The sequence below is a fragment of the Arvicanthis niloticus genome, chromosome 24 (genome assembly GCF_011762505.2).
Source record: "Arvicanthis niloticus isolate mArvNil1 chromosome 24, mArvNil1.pat.X, whole genome shotgun sequence".
In the NCBI taxonomy this organism is placed as follows: Eukaryota; Metazoa; Chordata; class Mammalia; order Rodentia; family Muridae; genus Arvicanthis; species Arvicanthis niloticus.
Window position 1 is genome coordinate 36,217,373 of NC_133432.1, and position 24,735 is coordinate 36,242,107.

General features: G+C 41.1%; 1 protein-coding gene across 2 annotated transcripts in view; it reads right to left on the minus strand.

Annotated features, from left to right (window-relative positions):
* Positions 1 to 5,556, minus strand: part of LOC143438119 (cytochrome P450 3A25) — a 34,885-nt gene extending 29,329 nt beyond the window's left edge. For both annotated transcript variants that reach the window (XM_076923702.1, XM_076923701.1), the window contains exons 1-2: positions 5,394 to 5,556; positions 2,840 to 2,933 (exon numbers count right to left, since the gene is read on the minus strand). In XM_076923702.1, the coding sequence (XP_076779817.1) occupies positions 2,840 to 2,933; positions 5,394 to 5,464 (165 nt within the window). In that variant the 5' untranslated portion in view covers positions 5,465 to 5,556. The remainder of the gene's footprint in view (positions 1 to 2,839; positions 2,934 to 5,393) is intronic.
* Positions 5,557 to 24,735: the final 19,179 nt, after the last annotated feature.

Genomic DNA, 24,735 nt, shown 5'->3' on the forward strand with positions numbered 1-24,735 from the left:
TAAAAGCTGTTTGCCTCTTGTCAGCCAGGAAATAAGCAGGCAGAAAAACCTGAACTAAGCATTGCAGATCTAATGCATGCTACTCCAGGAAATGCTGCTGTAGACTTGGTCATAGATGAGCATCTTACTCTATCTCCAGAAATTCAATGCTGTAAAATAACTACTGGAGTTTATGGTTCTTTGCTATCAGGGACATTAGGAATGTTCTTGGATTTTGATTTCCCAAGGATTCATTGTGCATCCAGGAATTATAACATGAAGATTTTAAAGGAGAAATTAAAATAATGGCTTATGTAAAAAAGATATGCAATTTAACATAGGTTATAAGATTGCTCAGATGCTGCTGTTTCCCTACATCAGAGGCAAAGCTGCTCCAGTAGCAAGATCAGGAGCAGGATGAGAGTAGGGTCCAGCTGGCAGAAGAATGGGGTCCAAGAATAGTATTAGAAATGACAGTGCAAAAAGAAAGATTAAGTAGGGCTGGGAAAGAGAAGAAATAAGATTGAGCAGAGTGAAGATAAGAAATAGTTGATCCAGGAGAAGCTGAGCTGAGCCAGAGAAGATATTGTTAGATGACAGTTAGGAGAAAAACTTAAATAGAACCCACAAACAAAGTAGCAGATATAAAAAATCAAACAAAAGAAAAGTTACAGAACTTCTATCAATGTGTACTAATCTAAGTTCTGCCACGTTGTTCACTATCTCTCCTCAGTTTTGTAAGTCTCTCCCCAAAAGTCCTGCCTTTCCTCTGCTGCCTCAGATATTGGCCATTCAGCTCTTTATTAAATCAATCAGAACGTGTTTGAGGGACTGTTTATAAGATATGATGTATCCATGTAAATAACAATACCGAAATCCAGCCTGTAATCAGATCTCGGATGGTACAGAAATCAGCATTAGAATATTACAAAGATCGTCTTTACCCAGTACACAAAACAATCACTCCAACATGCATGCCCCCAAGAGCTGATCTTATCACTTTCTGGCCAGGCTTTAGCCTTGGGCCAGGGTCAGACTGGTGGGTTTGGAGCGACCTGGTTGGAGGAGGAGAGACCATGGGGACAAGAAGAAAGAAAAAGGGAGAGAGGAAGCCACCATGAGGATGATGAGGATGATGAGGATGATGGAGGATGAGCACATGGCAAGGAGAAACAACAAGTATCTGGGGTACACCACTGGGGAGGTATCCAGGCCTGCAGTTAGAAGAGTAGATTAAAGGTGACCCCCAGTAATTGTGAAAGCCAAATAAAATAACACAACACCAGAATGGATGTACTACACTAGAATGTTCTTCTTCCACACCGAGCTCAGGGGCAGCATTTGTTTTTTTCTGAGTCTTATTTATTTGTAAGCCAGTTTGGGCTAAGCTTGAATTGGTTCTACTATACCAGCTACAAAAATAATCAGCCACTCGTTTCACATGGTACTAAATGTTTGATAATTGTTGCCAAGTCATCCTTCCTATGGTGATTCCGTTAAGTAAGTCCACCTTTGCTTAAGAAAGCAAAATTTGCTGCGATGTCTGAGTGTGAAAGACAAGCACTATCCTGTCTCAGTCTGGCCTACAGGGTGCCAACACAGAACAAAAGAATCAACAGAGAACACCGTTATGTTATTCTGTCTAACACCCAAAGATGTTCTAGGTACTGAAAGGTGGGTTAGGACCATTGATGTAACTGCAGGGGACAGAGGAGTTCCTGAGATGTTCCTGGCAAGTGGGAATTTCCGGAAGGTCAACACACAGGCAACCTGATACACCAATGCTGCAGATCTGGCCAGCAGGAAAAAAAAAATGCTGCTCCTGAGCTCAGTGTGGAAGAACATTCTAGTCTAGTACATCCATGCTGGTGTTGTGTTACTGTGACCAAGCATAATTTCCCATGAATGTTGGTTAAGGACAATTGTGCTTTCCTGGAGGCTTCTCTAAAACAAAACTCCAGACTTCTGCCCCGAACACCAGGATCTAATTGTACCCAAGGCTTTCTAATAAAAGCTCAAAATAGATGTCAGCAAATCTTACGTGGAAGTCTGAGCATTCTTCTGGTTAGACAGACTGTTTCTGACAGTCTGACATCACACAACCTCCTCCTGATTATTTTGTTTGTTTTTGTTGTTTTGTTTCTCTGTGTAGCGTTGACTGTTCTGGACTCATTCTGTAGACTTCTAACTCACTGAGATCTGCCTATCTCTGCCTCTGGAGTGCTGGAATTAAAGGGATGTGCCAGGGCCCTGGGTAGTACATGCTTTTAATCCCAGCACTCAGGATGCAGAGACAGGTGGATCTTTTAAGGGTTTGAAGCCAGTCTGACCTACATATGTAGTTCTAAGCCAAGCTGGCTATATGGTAAGATGCTGTCACATGCACACAAAAATGTCCCACTCAGAACTTTGAGGCTGTAGAGACAGTTCTGCAATTAAGAACACTGTCTGCACTAGCAGAAGGAATCAAGTCCAGTTCCCAAGTCCAACATGGCAATCTATAGCCATATGTAACTCTATTCTAGGAGGTCTGACATCATCTTCTGCCCTCTGCAGGCACCAGGCTCACATGTGATGAACAGACATAAGTGCAGACCAATACTCATAGTCCTAAATAAAAACAGATAAATCTAATTTTAAAAGAAATTGCAACTATAAAAAAATGAAAGAGCAGCCAGGAGGTGATAGCATGTGCCTTTAATCCCAGCACCTGGGAGGCAGAAGCAGGTGGATTTCTGAGTTAGAGGGTGGCTTTGTCTCCAGAGTGAGTTCCAGGACAGCCAAGGATATACAGAGAAAGCCAGTCTCCAAAAAAATCAATCAATATAAATATAAATGAAAGAGATTAAATATTACTCACATCAACATAGTTGAAAATGGTGCCAAATAAAGGCAGAGGTTTTGGTCCAGGAATTCCTAGTTTCTTAAACAGGCCATGAGAATAGGTCCCATATCTGTAAAGAAACAGAAATCCAAGTTTATACATATGGACATGTGTTAGTCATGACTCAGGAACTGCAAGAATCAAACCCAAGAAATAACATCTAAATGACAAATAAAAGTAAAAACCCAAACAGCTGCAATCCCAATCACTCTCCTCTCCAATGTCCACTGAGTAAGCCTACCAATCAAAATGATGGGATATAGATAGTGGAAGCTTCTGTGTTTCCAGTCCACTAGAACATCACTGATGAAAAGCCCCAAATTTGGATTTTAGAGTTTCATAGATTCAGGCTCAATGCTTCCCAGTGTGCTCCATTTGCTCTAGTTCATTTAAAAATTTCCTGAACCAGTGACTCTCATTAGATAGAAAGGGAGATTTTTATTTGCGTAACTGAATGTACTTAATACCACAGGGTCATGGAGGCTGTCTGGTATTGTTTTTCCAGATTTGTCATAGACTTATGTGTTTGCTTTTCTCTAAGCTATAAGGTTGTTAGAGGATCTAACTGTTCTGAAAGTTGCCTTTTTAGAAAGACCTAGAACAAGTCATGAAGTTCTTATGTTCATATAATGACTATTGAGTTTATGACTGCTACAAATCAAGTGAAACTCACAAAGCATTATCAAATATAGCCAAGAATTTGCATTTTTTGAAGTACAAGGAGTACTTCAGGAAGGCCTGACTAGTAACTGGAATTCCTTCCACAAGATTGTGTTCATTGTTTGTCTTAGGGTTTCACTGCTGTGAGCCATTCTGTGACACCATGATCAAGGCAACTGTTATTAGGTAAACAGTAGGGTTGGCTTACAGGTTCAGAGGTTCAGTCTATTAACATCAAGGCAGGAACATGGCAGCATCCAGGCAGGCATGGTGCAGGAGGAGCAGAGAATTCTACATATTTATCTGACGGCTGCTAGGAGAAGACTGGCATCCAGAGAGCTAGGATGGGGTCTTAAAGCCCAAACTAACAATGACACACTTCATCCAACAAAGTCCCACTTCCTAATAGTGCCTGGGCCAAGCATATTCAAACTGCCACACTGCTGTTTGCTAAAAAAACCCCAAACAAATCAAAGAAAACAACAAAACCATTTAGTGTTAAGTGTTTTCACTATTGCAAGGTGGAAGCATGATTTTAGAAAATAGTAGTGTTCTGGAAAATTGTCAAAGAAAAGAGAATTATGGATGTTGACCTTTGTACAATTGCTGGGGTATTGTGTTTATTAGGTTTCTAAAATCAACTCGACACAAGCTAGAGTCATCTGGGAAGAGGCAACCATAATTGAGGGAATGCCTCTTTCAGATTGGCCTGTGGGCAAGTCTGTGGGATATCTTCTTGATTGATGATTGATGTAGGAGGGTCCAGTCTATTAAAGGCAGTTTCACATCTAGGCAGGTGCTGCTGGGTGGTATAAGAAAGCTGGCCAAGTGAGCCATCAGTAGCAAGACAGGAACCAGCATTCCTTCAAGCCTTATGCTTTGGTTCTTGCCCTGAGTTCCCACCCTGGCCTCCCTTCATGATGGATTGTAAGCTGTAAGGTGAAATAAAACCATTTCCTTCTCAAGTTGGTTTTGGTTATGGTGTTTATCACAGCAGTAGAAAAAAAAAAAACAGATACAGTGTGGGAGTTTGTGTAAATTGGATTAGAAGTTATGACAAATGGGAGCAAAAAACATTTAAATCCACAGAGAACCAGTCATACATCCATCACTTATCTGGCAAAACAAAAAAAAAAGAGGAAAAAGGGAAAAATTCTAAGGATCTAGGCTGTCCTAAGGATTCTCAAAGCTTGGAAAGGCTATGGTTGCTAATGTTGCTGTGCTACAATGTTCCACAACAAACAACTTAGAGGGGGAAGGGTTTATTCTCCTGATAACTCCATGTTACAGTTCATTGTATCTGGGAAGTCAAGGCAGAAACTCACGTAGCCAGTCATAGTGAAGAGCACAGAGAGAACAGAGGTCTCTACTTGTTTGTTTTCATCTAGGTGTGTGTGTGTGTGTGTGTGTGTGTGTGTACTATATAGTTGCATAGCTGCTGCCCCAAATGAGCTGGGTCTTCCTGCATCCATTAACAATCAAGACAGTCCTTTACAAGTTTGCCTATAGTTCAACGTGACCTAGACAATTTCTCAATCAAAACTCTCTTTCTAGGTAATTTTAGGTTGTGTCTGTCAAACTAGTAGCTAGAAACCAACCAGCACACTAGCCAATTGTTTACAATGCCCCACAATTGTTGGTTAGTCTAGTTGTAGACTGAGAGCCACCTGCATCATTATAGGGGCAAGTCTTGTTAAAACCCATAAGGATAGAGTTCTGGGTGGGAACTCATAGGATGGCCAATGACATTTGTAGGAACTACCAGATGTTGTTTTCAAGTTCCCCTCCATTATCTCTTTGAATGTTTCAACAGGAAAAGAAAGGGGGGGCTGCATTTCCAGTTAGGGGAGGAGCCTGGATGGCTACTTACATGTAGAAGAGCACCAGGCTGGTAGCCAGCAGTACCCAGGTTTCTATAGAAAGGTTGGGGATGAGGTCCATCTTAGCTTTCCCTCAGCAATTCAGGCCTCCAAGTTTCCCTCCACTTGAGAGTCTTTCAAGGCTCCTCTACTGTGCCTAGCTGACGTCTAATGAGGCCAGTCTATTTATTTGCTGGGAGAGGAGGAGGTGACAAAGATACAGCCAGTACAAGGGCCACTTGTACACTGCCTGAACTTGGAGTTGTGGTGTGGCCTCTCCACCTGGCATTTGTCAAAGTGCCAAACGGTCATGCATTTCCCTATTCTGACCTTTGAGCTTATGTTCTGTGTGTATTTATTCTTTCAGGAGCTCAAATCAATACACTGGCCCTACTTTCTTCTAATTCACAGTTGTGTCTATGGCTGTTTAAATTCTAAAACACACTAAGTTCACACAATTAAACTATATTTACTGGTTTTTACCTACTCATGTCCCTCTCCCAATAAGGCTCCTGTGTGCTCTGGAAGATGTGAAACCCACATCTGAACATTACTTTCTGCTCTGCATTGCTTTCTTGGCACACAACTTAGTTGTTTTTCTCTGTACTCTTTACGACATCTCCTGGCACCCCTCCCCGCCCTCCAGTTCTTACATTCTTTACCCTATCTTTCCTGCAAAGTTCCCTGAATCTTAGGTAAGAAGGTTGATAGAAATGTCTCATCTACAATAGATCTCTTTTTAAAATGTATTTTACTGTGTCTCTTTTAGCAACCCTTCATCCAGTCTGTTGGATATGTTATGGTGGAGTTTTCATGATCACTTTACAGACAAGGAGACAGAAAGAAGTGAAAGAGGTGTCTAAGACTGAACCAGGAAGGCAGGAAACAGGCAGAATTATGATGAATTCGAATTCTGTAGGTAATGTGTACCTGTCTTTAAACAGGCTCCTGAGTACCCTCCTGGTTGAGTCAGCATCACACAGAGTAAATATTTGTACACCTCCTAAAGTACTCCCAGCAAGGCCACAAGTTTTTACAAAATGGCTGAAGTGTGATTTATTTTGCGTGCAGGCCCTTTAAAGGATCCCTGTTGCTAGTCAACTGGCCCTTTAAGAATTTTTAGCCATTTAAACTGCTTGACTCTATGATCTTCAGTGTTGGTTGCCTCTTGGATTTCTAGGAATGGAATAGGATATAATAAAGCCAGCTGAGGCTGTGGGTGGGGGCTAGCAGAGCGAGACAGATGGGCCCAGTGGAGCTGAGCTGAGCAGATAGACTAGAACAGTTGTTATAGCTTGGAGCTGCTAGTATTGGGGAAACTACTGGGAAGGGACTGTTTAAGCAGACTGTTGGGGAACTGAAGGAGGCACAGTTGGGGGAGACATTTGAAGGGGCTGGGCTGGAAACTGGGAGGAGAGCAGGCAGGGAGTTAAGAGAACTGGTTACCACTTGCAACAAGAAAAACATTAAAAATACACGTACACACACATTTTACAAATGGATTTATAAGCACAAAACAACAACACAAACATCTTAGTAGTCATTATCAAATTGTGAGTTCCTGAACCCATCATCCAAGTCAAAAGGCAAATATGCTAGAGCAGTGATTGTCAGCCTTCCTAATGCTACAACCATTTAATATAGTTCCTCATGGTGTGGCGACCCCAACCATACTGTTATTTTTGTTGCCACTTCATAACTGTAATTTTGATACTGTTAGGAATTGTAATGTAAATATCTGTGTTTTCTGAAAGTCATAGGTGACTCCAGTGAAAGGGCCATTTGACTCCTAAAGAGGTTGTGACCCACAGGTTAAGAACCATTGTTCTAGAGAGTTCTGACATATTCTGACTAGGCCATTAGGAGGTTCCAGGAAAGCAGAAAGCATGTGAAAGCATGAGATAGAGGAGAAATCAAAGGATGTTGACAAATTTCAAAAAAACCACAGGCTGAGAATGACCAGGGTTAAATATCATGATTATATCTTATTTAGTTCTCTGCTGCTGCTGTGGAATAATGATTTTCTAGTTATGTAGTTTGGGAAGTCCAAAGTCTAGAGGTAGACATGTGGTCTGGGTGTGTTGTTATCACTCCATCACTGAAGGTAGAAAGACAACAGAGAACAAGAGAGAAGGGAAGGGCCAGCACATCATCTCCTCAAGAATACAGTCCTGTAGCAGCCGTGACTGCAAACATGGTATCAATCAATTCATGAGCAGAGACTTAGAGCAGTAGCTTTACACCTCTGTAAGGTTCCATCAGCTAGACACAATACATTTAAGATTAATTTTTAATCACACAAGTGGGTCACACATTTAAACCATTGCAATTATTACTGAATGTATAAAAATTCTTGATTGTGAGGTGCTGTGTCTTAATTTAGTTAATTAGTTAATTAATGTTTCTTCTATTTTGAGTGCATGCATATGTGTGTGGGAGTGCACATGGGTGTGTGGTGGCCTGAGGATAATATCATCTCCACCAACCCTTCTACCTTATTCATTGAGGCCAGGACTCTTAGTAAGACCCAGAATTCACAAATATAGTTCGCCTTACTAGGCAGCTTGCTGTGAGGATCCCCTGTCTTCACTGTTCTAGCTGGAATTACAGATGTGTCACTGTGGCCACCTGGCATTTTGGAAGATTTGAACTTCTGTCCTTGTGCTTGTGTGGCGATCACTTTGGACACCTAGACATCTCCCTGGGCATTAGCATTTTCATATTCATTCCTGCTAATAAACCATCAGAATACACAGCAGGCTCTGAAGCTTGTGCTCCGTTTTAAGGCTCCATCTTGGACCAGTCATCAGGAAGCTTCAGGCTGGACAGAGCCTCTGGGTGTGTTTCTGACCTTACCATGCCCCAGAGGGCTGTGTTACAGGTATTACCACATATTTCTGAGATTAAAAAATATGGAATTAATATTAGCACAACAGAAAATTAACCATTTTCAAGTATATGGAGCTATCACATTTTGTACACCTGCTTTAGGGTAGCCATGGCCTCTGCCCCATTCCTACCACAGTTACCCAAAATCTTGTGCACACCCAGCATTTCTTCCTCATTCCCATCTCCAATTCACTGATCCACACTGTGTGACTGTCTCTGTGTGTTCACTTGTGTTCTTCAAATAATTAGAATCAGACACCACCTGGGACTTTGTGTTTTGTGTCTTTAACTTACTATGAAGTGTTTTTTCTCTCTGTGTATGTGTGGTTTGCCTGTGTGTGTGTGTGTGTGTGTGTGTGTGTGTGTGTGTGTGTGTGTATATATATATATATATATATATATATATATATATATATATATATATATGATGTTTATCTTGTGTTTGCCTGGTGCCTGTGGAGGACAGAAGAGGGTGGCATATCCTCTAGAACTGGAGTTAAAGTTTGTCAACCATCATGTGGGTGCTAGGAATTGAACCCTGGTCTTTCAGAAGTGCAGCTTTCTTTCTTCTCTCTCTCTTTCTCTTCTTTCCTTCTTTGTAATCCACTGTATTTAACTGTGAATGCTTTCATGAAGATGGATTGGGAATCATTTATTAGATATGAACAACATATCAGTGGCTACATCACTGAAGAAAATATACTTGCCTCAGAAACCATTAACTACTCGTAGTCCCTTAGCGGAGTGAGTGTAGGGACTATGAACCCTTCACCCATGGATGATGAAAGACAATGGGCACAGTCTTTGGCAAGCCTTGTGTAGGCAACCACAGCTGCAGTGAGTTCATGGGAACAGAGAAAAGGGGGAGAGTGTAGTGGGATATTGGGATAACTTAGTTACTATTTCATTGCTGTGACAAAATGTCATGACCGAAGCAACTTATTAAAGAAAGTGTTAAATTGAAACTCATAGTTTCAGAGGATTAGAGTTCATGATGGCTGTGGTGGTTTGAATAAATTTGGCCCATAAGAAGTGCTACTATTATGAGTTGTGGCCTTGTTGAAGAAAGTGTTCCTCCATAGTTGGGCTTTGATATCTCCTAGTGCTTAAACTCTGCTCAGTGTGAGTCAGTTCCCTTCTGGTTGCTTTTGGATCAAGATGTAGAACTCATAGCTTCTTCTCTAGCACTGTCTGCCTGCATGCTGCCATGCTTCCTGCTTGACAATAATGGACTAAATGTCTGAAATTATAAGCTAGCTCAAATTAAATATTTTCATTTTTAAGAGTTTCCTAAGTCATATGTCTCTTCACAGCAATGAAACCCTAATTAAGACAATGGTGGAGCAAAGATATAGTGGCATGAACAGCTGACAGCTCACATCTCTTGATCCACAAGCACCAGGCAGAAAGAGCTAACAGAATGGCTTGGGCATTTGAAATCTCAAAGCCCATCCCTAGTGACACACCTCCTCCACCAACAGGATTATACCTCCTGATACATACATACATACATACATACATACACACACAAATAAGTGTGCATATATATATACACACATAATACATAAAATTTATATAACCCTGAGTAAAAAAATAACAAATTTATTAAAAAACAACCTTGGCTACTTAATATCATAATGAATAAGGCAGAAATTGATACCTGGGTGTGTTGCGTGGCTATCTCTATGCCAGAGTGTGAAGACACAGCTTTGGGTTTGAGTAGTGGCACAGGCCAAAATTTGAAACAGGAAGTCAGATCACACACACAATTTAGAATGAAGGGAAGGGATAGCCTAACAGTGCTGTTGATAGGAAGTCACCACTTCACAGGGAGTACTGAGCCTGTGAAGCACTCCACACCTGCCACTCACTTCACCTTGGAAAGACATTCTACTCTTTGTTCCCTGTTTTTTCACCAGGAACTACGTGTTCTTAATTCCCAAGTACTAGGATGCTATGAACTAAGTTCAAAACCACCAAGGATATGGACTTTGAGGTCACTGGGGGCAGGTGTCTTGGTTACACCACTCCCTCCTTTTACTGATTCTTTGTGAATTTCACATCATGCATCCCAATCCCATTTATTTCCCACCACTCCATATCCACCCTCTGCTTTGCAACCTCCCCCCAGGAGAAAATAAATCTCACTGTGGAAGTTGTAGTGTGTCATGGTATAGCCCAAAGTACACCCTTTTAATTAAACTTTCCTTGCAAATGTTCATTGCCATGAGTCAATGGTCTGGTTCAAGACCTCTGACTTCTGCCACACTGTCAATACTGAATGCTCACTGGGACTCCTCATGGATATCCTGTTGTTGTCTTTGTCATGAAAATCATGCAGCCTTGGATCTGCAGGACTCGTCCCTTCACATGCCCCAGCAGGTCATAGATTAGGTAGATATTGGAAGGAGTAAACTCAAAGCTCAGATGTAGGCTCAGGTGGTAGCTGAGTTAGTTGTCCTGCCAACTCTCCTGCTCCTGCATCCTCAGCACCAGCTCTTCCACTTTGCCCAGGTGATAGGTATGTCCAGCTCTCCTGACTGCAACAGCCAGCAAGAGGCAGACCAGATGTCCCAGGCCCACACCACCAGGACCATCTTTCCAGTATTGCTGCATGTGGTGTAGGGCCAGTTCTTCTGCTTTCACACCCTTGGGTGGGCCCTACAGTGCTCATACTGCCAGGACCAGCACTACTGTGCTACCCAGGCAAGGTGTGTGCCTGCTTTCCAAAGTACTGCAGCTAGCAAGGTGTAGGGCCAGTTTCTCCACACTGCTCAGGTGAGATGTGGGGCCAGCTTGGCTGCCTGCCACAGGCAGCAAGGAGCTGGGGAGAAGTATCTCTCCTGCACCCTGTGCCACCATACAGCCAATGAAGGTGGGGAAACAGCTCTCCTGAATGCCATAGCTGGTGATGGCCAGGGCCAGTTCTGCACAGCTCTCAGACATCAACATGGCCCCAGGTAGCAGCCCAGACCAAGGGTGTCTGTGTTGTCTTTGGTGGTAAAATGGACCATGGACAGTCACATAGACCCCAGCTGCTGCAGGCTCATGGATGCAGACATGGTCCTCTGTGGCAGCATGGGCAGAGACATCACCACGGTCTCAGGTGGCATTGCAGGCTATTCACATCAGGCTGTTCCTCATCACCATCATGTCTCCAGTTCCTCCTCTCTTCACAGTGCACAAATGGCTTTATTTCTCCTTTTCTCCCATATTTCTGCCACATATTTGTTCATTGTAGTGGCATCTGGTGGCAGGTGGCCCTTTAGATGTCTTCCATGTGCCTGCCACCACATCTCGGTTACTTTTCTACTGTTATGAAAGAGAGGCTATGGCCTACGCAACTTGTAGAAGGAACAATTTAACTGGGAGCTTACTATTGACACAACAGCCACGGAGCAAGGAGAAAACCAACTGGGAATGGGATGGCTTTTGAAATCTCAAAGCCGGAGCTGGGTGGTGGTGGCTCATGCCTCTAAGCTCAGCACTTGGGAGGCAGAGGCACTCAGATCTCTGTGAGTTCAAGGCCACTCTGGTATACAGAGGAAGTTTCCAGATAGTCAAGGTTATACAATCTCAAAAAAGAAATGTAAAAGAAAAGCAATCTCAAAGCTCACTTTAATAGGTCACATCTAATTTTCCCAAATAGTTGCATGAACAAACTGATGTCTAAGTTTGAGTTTTACTGGTGTGAAGAGACACCATGACCAAGGCAACTCTTATAAAGGCAAATGTTTAATTGGGGCTGACTTACAGTTTCAGAGGTTAGTCTGTCATCATCACAGTGGGAAACATGGTACTGTACAGGCAGATTTGATGCTGGAATAGTAAAGATTTCTACATCTTGATCCAAAGGAGGAAATTGCCTTCTGTAGTGTGGCTGTGTCACACTGGCCAGACTTGAGCATATATATGAGACATCAAAGCCCCTCCTCTACAGTGACACACTTCCTCTAACAAAGCCACATCTCTTCCAATAAGGCCATACTTCCTAATAGTGCCACTTCCCATGGAACAGGCATATTTATACCACCATACCTGAGAACCAAACATTCAAATACATGATCCTATGAGGGCCATTTTTATTCAAAGCACTATATCAGGTAAATGAAGCTTTCTGCCATATAGAACATGTTGCAATGTGAATGATGACAAGGATTTACTGGTTTTTTTTTTTTTTTTTTTTGCAGAACCATGAACTTGTGATAACCCTTGTTAAATATTAAACAGAGAACTCGACTAACCACATGAACTTCATGAATTTCAGTTTGTCCTCACTCTGTGTCTGCTCAAAACCATACTTAGGGACCACCCCAGTGCTGGCCTTGGGAAGTCAAGATCTCTACCACAGATTCTCTCAGGTAATGCACATTGAAATGGAATCTAAAGGCAGCTGTGGAGCAGCCTCCAATGATGACATAGAACTAATGCTTTCACTTGTCTTTGTTGATGATCAAACAAAGATCTTAACCTTGAATCTCTAGGATGTTCAGAATTCTTTCATTTTCCTTCTTTCCTTCCTTCTTCCTCCTCTCCTACTTCCTTTCCTCTCTTCCTCCCCCTCCCTCCTTTCCTTCCTTTCTCCCTTCCTTCTTCCTCCTTTCTTCCCTTTTAAGTTTGTTTGATGTCTTTAGTCTTCCTTTTAAATGCTTGTTGACCATGCTCACCCCATCACCCTCCCTATCATCTCCCATTTCCCTCACTTACCCCTTTCTCACCCCCACTGACTTCTTTTCAAAGAAATATTTATTTTAATATTATGTGTATGATTGATTGTCTAGATGTATGTCTATGTACCACATGTGTGCAGTGCCCAAAGAGGCCAGAGAAGAGTTTTAGATCTCCTGGAGCTGGGATTACAGAGGATTATGAGCTGCCATGTTGATGCTGAGAATTGAACTTTTGCTAGAGCAGTCAGCACTCTTAACAACAGAACCATCCCCCTAGCCCTCAGCTTCTTCTAGACTAGCCTCTCTCACACCCCAGGTCTTCTTTACATGGGCTCTTGTGCAGGTGGCTGTTGCTGCTATGCATCCATGATTTTGATGGCCCTAGATTATCTAACATGCAACATTTCACAGTATTTCTCCCACTCACCCTCCAGCTCTAACAATCTCAGAGGGGTTTCTCTTTGACAGATATAATTTATAAATATGTCATTAACTGCCTTTTATGGTAAGTAGAGTTCTCACTCCCAGTCTGAACTTGAGAAGAGTCCATTTCAGTATCTCTACCTGCTTGAGGTAGGCTGATTCAAATCCAAACCAATGAAGGCTTCTGTGTGAGCTGAGGTCATACTTTCATATTTAACAAGGGTTATATGTGCAAGCCAGCACTATAAGAAACAGGTGGTATGTGGGCTTTTTTGGTTTGTTTTGTGTTTTGTTTTTGTTGTTTGCCATTCAAACATCTACTTTTCTCCTAAGAACTTTTATGAATCTTTTCTTACAGTATATTTTTATTGTGTTTTCCCCTTCCCCAATTCCTCCCCACCTTCTTATCCACTTGTCTTAGTTAAGGTTTTATTGCTTTGAAGAGACATCCTGACTATGACAATTCTTATAAAGAAAAACATTTAATTGAGGCTGGTCTGCAGTTTCAGAGGTTTAGTTCATTATTATTACAGGAAGCAAGGAAGGAACACAGAGGCAGGAGCTGATGCAGCCTTGAAGGGATGATGGTTACTGGCTTGCTCAACATGACATGCTTACCCTGCTTTTTCATAGAACCCTGGACTACCAGCTCAAGGATGGGCCCCACCTACAATGATCTGAGCCCTCCTGTAGCAATAATTAAATGCCCTACAGCTGGATATTATGGAGGTATTTTTTTTATCTGAGGTTCACTCCTCTCAGAGGACTTTATCTTGTGTCAAGTTGATATAAAACTATACAGCACACATTACTAACAGAACAGTGATGAGACAGGTTCCAGACAGATGGTGTTCCAGCATTGTGAGGGATGATTTGACATGGGTTCCATTTCTAACCAAGAAGCTATCTACAATTGATATACCTTGGCAAAAGAAAAATCAGGTTTCTCCAATGGCGTCTCATTGGGTTTATTAACCACATCTCTAGCAGGACCATGACCAGGAGTGGCTGAGCTTATGCAAAGCATCTACTTGTTAAGACTTTATTTTGATCTTTATTTCCTGGGGGAAAAGTATTAAAGAGATCTTGATTTTCAGTGTCCAGGCCCAAAACAGTTTTTGGCATGAGTTCCTGGAGTGAGCTGCATTCCCTTTCACAATTCATCTGGCGTAATGTGATCACATTACATTACATGATTAGTTGTGTTTTTGTTTAATATTCAATGAAGTTTATGACACTGAGCTAGCTTTGTAGACCAATATCAGATAGGAGTTGCCATTGACTTTATATGAGTTGCAACATTTTCTGGCTTGGCTGTTGGTCTTAATTACCAGCACCACCTTCTTCCCTTCCATGTTCCCACAGTATGCAATGTTTGAACAATTTGAACTTAGCTCACTGTATCAAGTACATAGGAACCAAGGCATGGTAGTTTTGAGGGCCACAAAGGAATTGGGAGTAAAGTTGTCTCCCCATGTTCAGGTGAATAAGTTAGAGTTAAAACAGTTGTTTTATAACTGTTAAGATAGGCAAGAAAGTGGGGTGTTTTAGCAGAGGCTTGAAGTAAGAGAGATTACAGGAGTGGGACACAGCACATTCTTACAGCTACAGGCACAGTAAGAAACTTCAAATCATTCTAATTCTCTGCATCATTAGGATTTACTTTTGTCTGATGAAAAAATGACAATTCTAAATAACAATAACTCATGGGATTATTTATGATTCACTGACGTAATTAGCAAAGCATTTGAAACAGTTCCTTCTTGCAGTGTGAATTCTCTCCAAGGACTATTATGCTCTGCTGACTTATTCCTGAGGCTGTGATCCCTGGAAAGGGCTGCTGAAATGGTTTTTCACAGAAGAGAGTGATACCAATTGTGAATGCAGCAAGTCTGATTTTAGATGCTGTTGTGTAAGACTTCTAGGACAGATGTCAGAAACATTTCTCCACAGTGCAACTTGAGGAGCCAGTGAGCTTCTTGGAGTCACAGGAATATGGGTGAAGGGTGATTTCCGGGAGCAGAGACTACCCAAAGGAAGTTGCATCATCTAAAAGCCCACCCTAGGACATTGATTTATTTATAACAGACCTCTCTAACACCTATGGTGATATAGAAATGTTTCATCCTAGACAACATGGAGGTAAGCAGAGGGGGACACCTCCCTACCCCATGCTTAAGAATTCACACTCTGGTGAGGAGAAAGACAGTTAACAGGAAGGCAGACAAAGCTTAGTCATCATGAATCACTTCACTGATAAAAAAGATCTAACTAGGATGCCAAGACAAACATTATGTTTCCCTCTTTCAAGTGCCTAGATTTATTTAGATACAAAAATACTACATGTATATATAACATGAAAGCTGAACAGGGACTGTCTAGGGAGCAGGAGGAAGGGGGATGAAGAGGAGGGAGAAAGGATAGAGGAGATGAGAGAGAAGGGGGAGAGAAAACAGAGAAATACACTCAAAGATTGCTGTATTTTCATGTGTGTGAAAATGTGCTTATGTGACCCAGTGTCATATATAACAAATACAAGCCAGTAGAAAAATTAAAATACTGATTTAAAAAGTAATATGAAGGGCTGGAGGCATGGCTCAGCAGTTAAGAGCTCTTATTGCTCTTAAAGAGGATCTCAGTTCAGTTCCCAGAACCCACATGACAGCTCATCACCATTCTTAACTCCAGGAGATCTCACTTCATCTTCTGACTTCTGTGGTCACCAGGCATGTACCTAGAATTCATGTATACATGCAGGTGAAGCATTCATATACAGAAACACATAAACCTAAAGGATAAAAGAATTTTAAAAAGAATAGAATCCAGTAGTTAAGCATGTCACTAAAGGCTTTCCTGAGAAATTATTTGATAGTGTGTGTGTGTGTGTGTGTGTGTGTGTGTGTGTCTGTCTTTCTGTAGTATGTGTGTAGCATTGTGTGCTGAGGAGTATGTGTGGAAGTCATAGAACAGTTTGTGGGAGTCAGTTCTCTCCTTCCACCACGTGAGACGTAGGATTCCAATTCAAATTGTCAGGGTTGGCAAAAAATGATTTTATTCACTGATTTATCTTGCCTGCTCAGAAGTTGGTATTTTAAAGTAAATTATTAAGAACTGGGCACATGTCCAGTGAACAGCCAGGAGAACATTTCAGATATGCAATGTAAAGAGCCTGAGACAGGAGGGGGTTTGACTCTGTTTGAAGACCCATTTGATTGGAGATCAAGGTAAGGCTGAAAAAGAAGATGAGACTAGGGGAAGGGTCTGAATCTCATGGCCAAAAGCAAGTGGCTGATCTTACTATGTTCATAAACCCTTCATTAGCTATACTGAGAAGCCAATCCCTTCTTGAGCCTCTTAGAGATTTGATATGTCATCTAGCTATAGAACACTCAAATTTAGATGCTTATGGTCTTTACCCAGAACACTCCCAACACAGCTCACCTGTACCAGAGTGCACGGGCCCTGGGCTTGGAAGCTGTCTTTCAGGCCCATGGCCCCAGCAGCGACTCGGTGCTGCTCACCTCCACCATGGTCACAGTCGCACACCACCCCCCTTCTGCCCATCTCTCAGATCTGAGGCCTGGACCAGACCTCTGCCAGGTCTGCTGTTGTGTGGACCCTGGATTCTACCTGAGACATACTAGAAGGTCCACTCAACCCAGAGTCACAAAGGAACAACTGAACTCAGAGTGTCAGACAACATATTCTGAGCTATCCAAGAGGAGAAACTGCACCCAGAACAGCAGACACCTAGCTGGACTGCCACCTTGGAGGCTCCATATCCTGAGGCATCCTAGAGATACCACTGTAATCAGTGGAGCTGGAAAAAATCACAGAGACATCTGGACCCCTAGAAGACCAGACACAAGAGAGATAACTGGAAAGGCAGGCTTCAATCAGAGACAGAAGTACAGGTAGCACTAGAATTAACCAGATGGCAAAAGGCAGGCACAAGAACTTAAGTAACAGAAACCAAAGTTACATGGCATCATCAGAACCCAGTTCCCCCATCAGAGCAAGCCCTGAACACCCCATCACACCAGAAAAGCAGGATTTAGAATTAAAATCACTTCTCATGATGATGATAGAGGACTTTAAGAAAGATATAAGTAACACTTTCAAAGAACAGATAGAAACCCTTAAAGAGGAAACACAAAAATCCCTTAAGGAATTGCAAGAAAATGCAACCAAACGGGAGAAAGAATTAAACAAAACCATGCAGGATCTAAAAATGGAAGTAGAAACAATAAAGAAATCACAAAGGGAGAATACCCTGGAGATAGAAAACTTAAAAAAACGATCAGGAGTCACAAGTATTACCAACAGAATACAAGAGATGGAAGAGAAAATCTCATGTGCAGAAGATACCATGGAAAACATTGACACATCTGTCAAAGAAAATGCAAAATACAAAAAGCTACTAACCCAAAATATACAAGAAATCCAAGACACAATGAGAAGGCCAAACCTAAGGATAATAGGAATAGATGAGGGGGAAGACTCCCAACTTAAAGGACCAGTAAATATCCTCAACAAAATTATAGAGGAAAACTTCCCTAACCTAAAGAAAGAGATGTCCATAAATATACAAGAAGCCTACAAAACTCCAAAGAGTTTAGACCAGAAAAGAAATACTTCCAGCCACATAATAGTCAAAACATCAAATGTACAAAACAAAGAAAAAATACTAAAAGCAGTAAGGGAAAAAGGCAAAGTAACATATAAAGGCAGACCTATAAGAATTACACCAGACTTCTCACCAGAGACCATAAAAGCCAGAAGATCCTGGACCAATATCATACAGACCCTAAAAGAACACAAATGCCAGCCCAGACTACTATACCCAGCAAAACTGTCAATCATTATTGATGGAGAAACCAAAATACTCCATGACAAATCCAAATTTACACAGTATCAAAACACAAATCCAGCACTTCAAAGTATAATTGGTGGAAAACTCCATCACAAGGAGGGAAACTACAACCTAGAAAAAGCAGGAAAGTAATCTTCCAAAAACCGTAAAAGAAAATAGCTACACAAACATATCTCCACTGCCAATAACAAAAATAACAGGAAACAACACTCATTTTTCCTTAATATCTCTTAATATCAATGAACTCAATTCTCCAGTAAAAAGACATAGACTATCAGACTGGATACATAAACAGGACCCAACATTTTGCTGCATTCAGGAAACGCACCTCTGTGGAAAAGACAGACACTACCTCAGAGTAAATGGTTGGAAAACAATCTTCCAAGCAAATGGTCCCAAGAAACAAGCGGAAGTAGCGATTCTAATATCAAATAAAATCAGTTTTCAACCAGAAGTAATCAAAAAAGATAAAAAAGGACACTTCATATTCATCAAAGGAAAAATGTACCAAGAGGAACTCAACATCTATGCCCCAAATGCAAGGGCACCCACATACATAAAAGAAACTTTACTAAAACTTAAAGCATACATTGCACCCTACACAATAATAGTGGGAGATTTCAACACCCCACTCTCAGCTATGGACAGATCATGGAAACAGAAACTAAACTGAGACACAATGAAACTAACAGAAGTTATGAACCAATTGGACTTAACTGACATCTATAGAACATTTCATCCTAAAACAAAAGAATATACCTTCTTCTCAGCACCTCATGTTACCTTCTCCAAAATAGACCATATAATTGGTCACAAAACAGGCCTCAACAGATACAAAAAGATTGAAATAATCCCTAGTACCTTATCAGACGACCATGGACTAAGACTCGTCTTTGACATGGACAAAAACAACAGAAAGCCCACATACACTTGGAAACTGGACAATGCTCTACTCAATGATAACTTGGTCAAGGAAGAAATAAAGAAAGAAATTAAAGACTTTTTAGATTTAAATGAAAATGAGGACACATCATATCAAAACTTGTGGGACTCACTGAAAGCAGTACTAAGAGGAAAAATCATAGCTCTAGTGCTCACAAAAAGAAATTGGAAAGAGCATACATTAACAACTTGACAGCAAACCTGAAAGCACTAGAACAAAAAGAAGCTAGTATACCCAAGAGGAGTAGACAGCAGGAAATAATCAAACTCAGGGCTGAAATCAACCAAGTTGAAACAAAAAAAAAACTATACAAAATATCAACAAAATCAGGAGCTGGTTCTTTGAGAAAATCAACAAGATAGACAAACCCTTAGCCAGACTAACCAAAGGGCACAGAGATAGCATTCAAATTAATAAAATCAGAACTGAAAAGAGAGACATAACAACAGAAACAGAGGAAATTAAAAAAATCATCAGATCCTACTACAAAGGCCTATACTCAACAAAATTGGAAAATCTGGAGGAAATGGACAATTTTCTAGATAGATACCAGGTACCAAAGTTAAACGAGGAGCAGATAAACCATTTAAACAGTCCCATAACACCTAAAGAAATAGACACAGTCATTAAAAATCTTCCCACCAAAAAATGTCCGGGGCCAGATGGTTTCAGTGCAGAATTCTTTCAGACCTTCAAGGAAGACCTAATACCAATCCTCTTCAAGCTATTCCATCGAATAGAAACAGAAGGAACACTACCCAATTCATTCTATGAAGCTACCATTACGCTCATACCTAAACCACAGAAAGACCCAACAAAGAAAAAGAACTACAGACCAATCTCTCTTATGAATATTGATGCAAAAATACTCAATAAAATTCTCGCAAACCGAATCCAAGAACACATCAAAACAATTATCCGTCAAGATCAAGTAGACTTTATCCCAGGAATGCAGGGATGGTTCAATATTCGGAAATCCATCAATGCAATCCACTACATAAATAAACTCCAAGAAAAAAACCACATGGTCATCTCACTAGACGCTGATAAAGAATTTGACAAAATTCAACATCCCTTCATGTTAAAAGTCTTGGAAAGATCAAGAATTCAAGGCCCATACTTAAACATAGTAAAAGCAATATACAGCAAGCCATTAGCCAACATCAAACTAAATGGAGAGAAATTTGAAGCAATCCCACTAAGATCAGGGACTAGGCAAGGCTGCCCACTCTCACCTTACCTATTCAATATAGTACTGGAAATCCTAGCTAGAGCAATTAGACAACAAAAGGAAGTCAAAGGGATACAGATAGGAAAGGAAGAAGTCAAAATTTCACTATTTGCAGATGATATGATAGTATACTTAAGTGACCCTAAAACTTCCACCAGAGAACTCCTAAACCTGATAAACAACTTTAGCAATGTGGCTGGATACAAAATCAACTCAAACAAATCAGTAGCCTTCCTCTATTCAAAGGATAAACAGGCTGAGAAAGAAATTAGGGAAATGACACCCTTCACAATAGCCACAAATAAAATAAAATAAAATAAAATATCTTGGAGTGAATCTAACCAAGCAAGTGAAAGGTCTGTATGACAAGAACTTCAAGTCTCTGAAGAAAGAAATTGAAGAAGATCTCAGAAGATGGTAAGATCTCCCATGCTCCTGGATTGGCAGGATTAACTTAGTAAAAATGGCTATCCTGCCAAAAGCAATCTACAGATTCAATGCAATCCCCATCAAAATTCCAAATCAATTCTTCATAGAGATAGAAAGAGCATTTTACAAATTCATTTGGAATAACAAAAAACCTAGGATAGCGAGAACTATTCTCAACAGTAAAAGAACCTCTGGAGGAATCACCATTCTGGACCTCAAACTGTACTACAGAGCAGTAGTGATAAAAACTGCATGGTATTGGTACAGAGACAGACAGGATGATCAATGGAATAGAATTGAAGACCCAGAAATGAACCCGCACACCTACGGCCACTTGATCTTTGACAAGGGAGCTAACACCATGCAGTGGAAAAAGGACAACATTTTCAACAAGTGGTGCTGGCTGAACTGGAGGTCAACATGTAGAAGGATTCAAATTAATCCATTCTTATCCCCTTGTCCAAAGCTCAACTCCAAGTGGATAAAGGACCTTCACATAAAGCCAGGTACACTGAAATTATTAGAAGAGAAGTTGGGGAAGACCCTCGAATACCTAGGCACAGGGGAAAAGTTCCTGAACAGAACACCAATGGCTTATGCTCTAAGATCAAGAATCGACAAATGGGACCTCATCAAATTGCAAAGCTTCTGTAAGGCAAAGGACACTGTCAACAAGACAAAACGGCAACCAACAGATTGGGAAAAGATCATTACCAATCCTACATCTGATAGAGGGCTAATATCAAATATATACAAAGAACTCGAGAAATTAGACACCAAACAACAAAATAACCCCATTAAAAATGGGATACTGAGCTAAACAAAGAATTCTCAACTGAGGAAACTCAAATGGCCGAGAAGCACCTTAAGAAATGCTCAACATCCTTAGTCATCAGGGAAATGCAAATCAAAACAACACTGAGATACCACATGAGGCCAGTCAGAATGGCTAAGATCAAAAACTCAGGTGATAGTAGATGCTGGCGAGGATGTTAAGAAAGAGGAACACTCCTGCATTGTTGGTGGGGTTGCAAGCTGGTACAACCACTTTGGAAGTCAGTCTGGTGGTTCCTCAGAAAATTGGACATAGCACTACCTGAGGACCCAGCTATACCACTCCTGGGCATATACCCAGAAAATGCCCCAACAAATAACAATGACATATGCTCCACTATGTTCATAGCAGCCTTATTCATAATAGACAGAAGCTGGAAAGAACCCAGATGCCCTTCAACAGAGGAATGGATACAAAAATGTGGTACATTTACACAATGGAATATTACTCATCTATTAAAAATAATGAATTCGAGAAATTCTTAGGTAAATGGATGGGACTAGAAAATATCATCCTGAATGAAGTAACCCAATCACAAAAGAACACACATGGTATTTATTCATGATAAGCGGAGATTAGCCCAAAATTTGAAACAACAAAGGTTCAACTACCATACAACATGAAGCTCATGAAGAAGAAAGAACAAGTGAAGATGCCTAGGTCTTTCTTAGAAGGAGTAACTAAATACCCAAGGGAGCAAATATGGAGACAAAGTGTGGGACAGAATCTGAAGGGGGGGTTGTATGGAGACCATTCCACCTGGGTATTCATTCCATGGGCAGTCACCAAAAATAGAAGCTGATATGGATATCAGGATGGGAAAGCTGACAGCAGCCTGATAAGGCTGTCTCCTTAGAGGTCCCCCAGAGTTTGACATACCCAGAGACAGATACTCGCAGTTATCCATTAATCTGATCAAAGGTTCCCAATGGAGGAGTTAAAGAGTAAACTGAAGGAGCCTTAAGGGCTGGTGGCCCCATGAGGAGAGCAACAATACCAACCAGCTAGAGCTCCCCAGGGTCTAAACCACCAGCCTAGGAGCACATATGGAGAGCCACATGACTCCAGCTGTATATGTACGGGAGGATGGCCTTGTTGGGCATAGGTGGGAGACAAGGTCATTGGTACCCTGAAGGCTGAGCACTGAGGGGGGAATCTGGGGGTGGGGAGGGGGCATGGGGGTAGGTGGATAAACACTTTCATAGAAGCAGGAGGAGGGGGGATGGGATAAGGGGTTCTTGGGTGGTGGGAGAAAGGCGGTAAGGGGATAAAATTTGAAATGTAAATATTATATCCAATAAAAGAGGGGAAAAAAGAAAAGTGGTTAGAATCAACATTCTTAATAAAATGTCAGCCCTCTTAAAAAAAAAAAACTATCTTGATAGTAAAATTTGTTTTGAGAATTGTATATTGCAGAATGATCAGCCTTGGTGTATCTACTCATCAAGCAAGCTGGGCAGACCTGTTCAAACCTCTGAGGTCCGGGAATTCCATCTGAAGGCAGTGAAGACACAGCATCAGAGGATTGCCAATTTGCTCTTCCCCCCACTCCTCTTCTAATATCTCAATGCCCATAATCAGCTTGAAGAAGCTAATGAAGAGTCAGCATCCCTATTCCCTGGGCTTGGGGACTAAGGTGGTAAATGGTGGACTGTCTTTCTAGGGAAAAGTAGTGGTTTTGTGGGAATAGAGAGGATTAGCTAGGGGTTAATTGCATAGCCATAACCTATTAGTAGAAATCTGTATAATTAGTATCAAGATGAAGATATAAATCCTTAAGTGGCACCAATTTACTTTGATTACAAATTTTAAGGTTTTCATTGGCATGAGCTTCTTAGTGATATAAGAGTGAGATGAATACTGTTACTCTCATAGGCATTGTACCAGTATAACACATTTAGGAATATAAAGCTTTGACCCAGTCCTTCTTTAACTTTTTTTAACTGATTTGAGAAGGTCAGCCTGTGAGTTAAGGGACTATAGCAAATTCATGGCTTGGAGTTTATTATAAGGGTGTACTCTATGTTTTATTTAGAAATAGCTGAGTGGAGGTAACAGGCAACAGTCCAGATTGCCTTACATGAATAGTTGGTTTTCAAAACATCAGAAAGCCTTAGAATTGACATCACAAACATTTCTGTATTAATCTTCATTTTCATTAGAGACCTGTCTGCTCCAGACAGCTTCCTATATTGAATTCTAAGAAGAAATTGAGCATCCTTGGAGTTACTCCAGTTGTGGTGAGACAGCCACTAGGCAAGAATTGCCTCTTTCCTTCTACAGACAAATTACTGTCCAGAAAAGGACACACTTGCAGAATAGTCGACTGATTATATCTGCCTAGACAGAGTAATCAGCCCTTAATAATTCTGCAGCACTAAGATCTGTCAGATGATCCTGGGCCAGAAGGCAGACGAACAGATGCTCCAACATTTTGAAGTAGAGCGAGTGTCCAGGTGTTCAGAGGTCTCTATAAATTGGCTAAGTTTTAGAAGCTATGCTTTGTGCTTCCCACAATTATAGTTAACTCAGTCATTCTGGATTTCTGACGGGGTTGAAAACTTATAGCTATTTACCTTGAGAGAAAAGATTTGAGTGGATGGTTGGCACCTCACATTCATCCTAAAGCCAGGTTCAGAACTAAATGTTTTAGTTAGGATAGATGACAGAGGTGCTGGTTAGTCAACAAAATGATGGACTGGGTATTAGGACTATCTTGTACCTCACTGGTACAAATTGACATAATCATGCTCTAATTGTATTTTGAGAGAAAAGTTTCCTTTTAACAGGAAGGGTGATGTGTAGGAGGAGCTAAGGTGGGAGGAGTACTGAGAGGAAGAAAAGGAGTAAGAAGAGGAGAAGAAGGAGAGGAGAAGCTAGGTGATAAAAGAGAGAAAGAGGAGGGAGACAGGGAGGCAGATGTTCATGTATCTCCACCAGTCAAAGATAGTTGTTATATCTATGTTGGGTAGTGGGTTACACCTCTGATTGAACAATACCAAACTTATAAAGCCTATGATTAACATTTTTTAAAAAATGTATAAATGCAAAAAGGAAAAG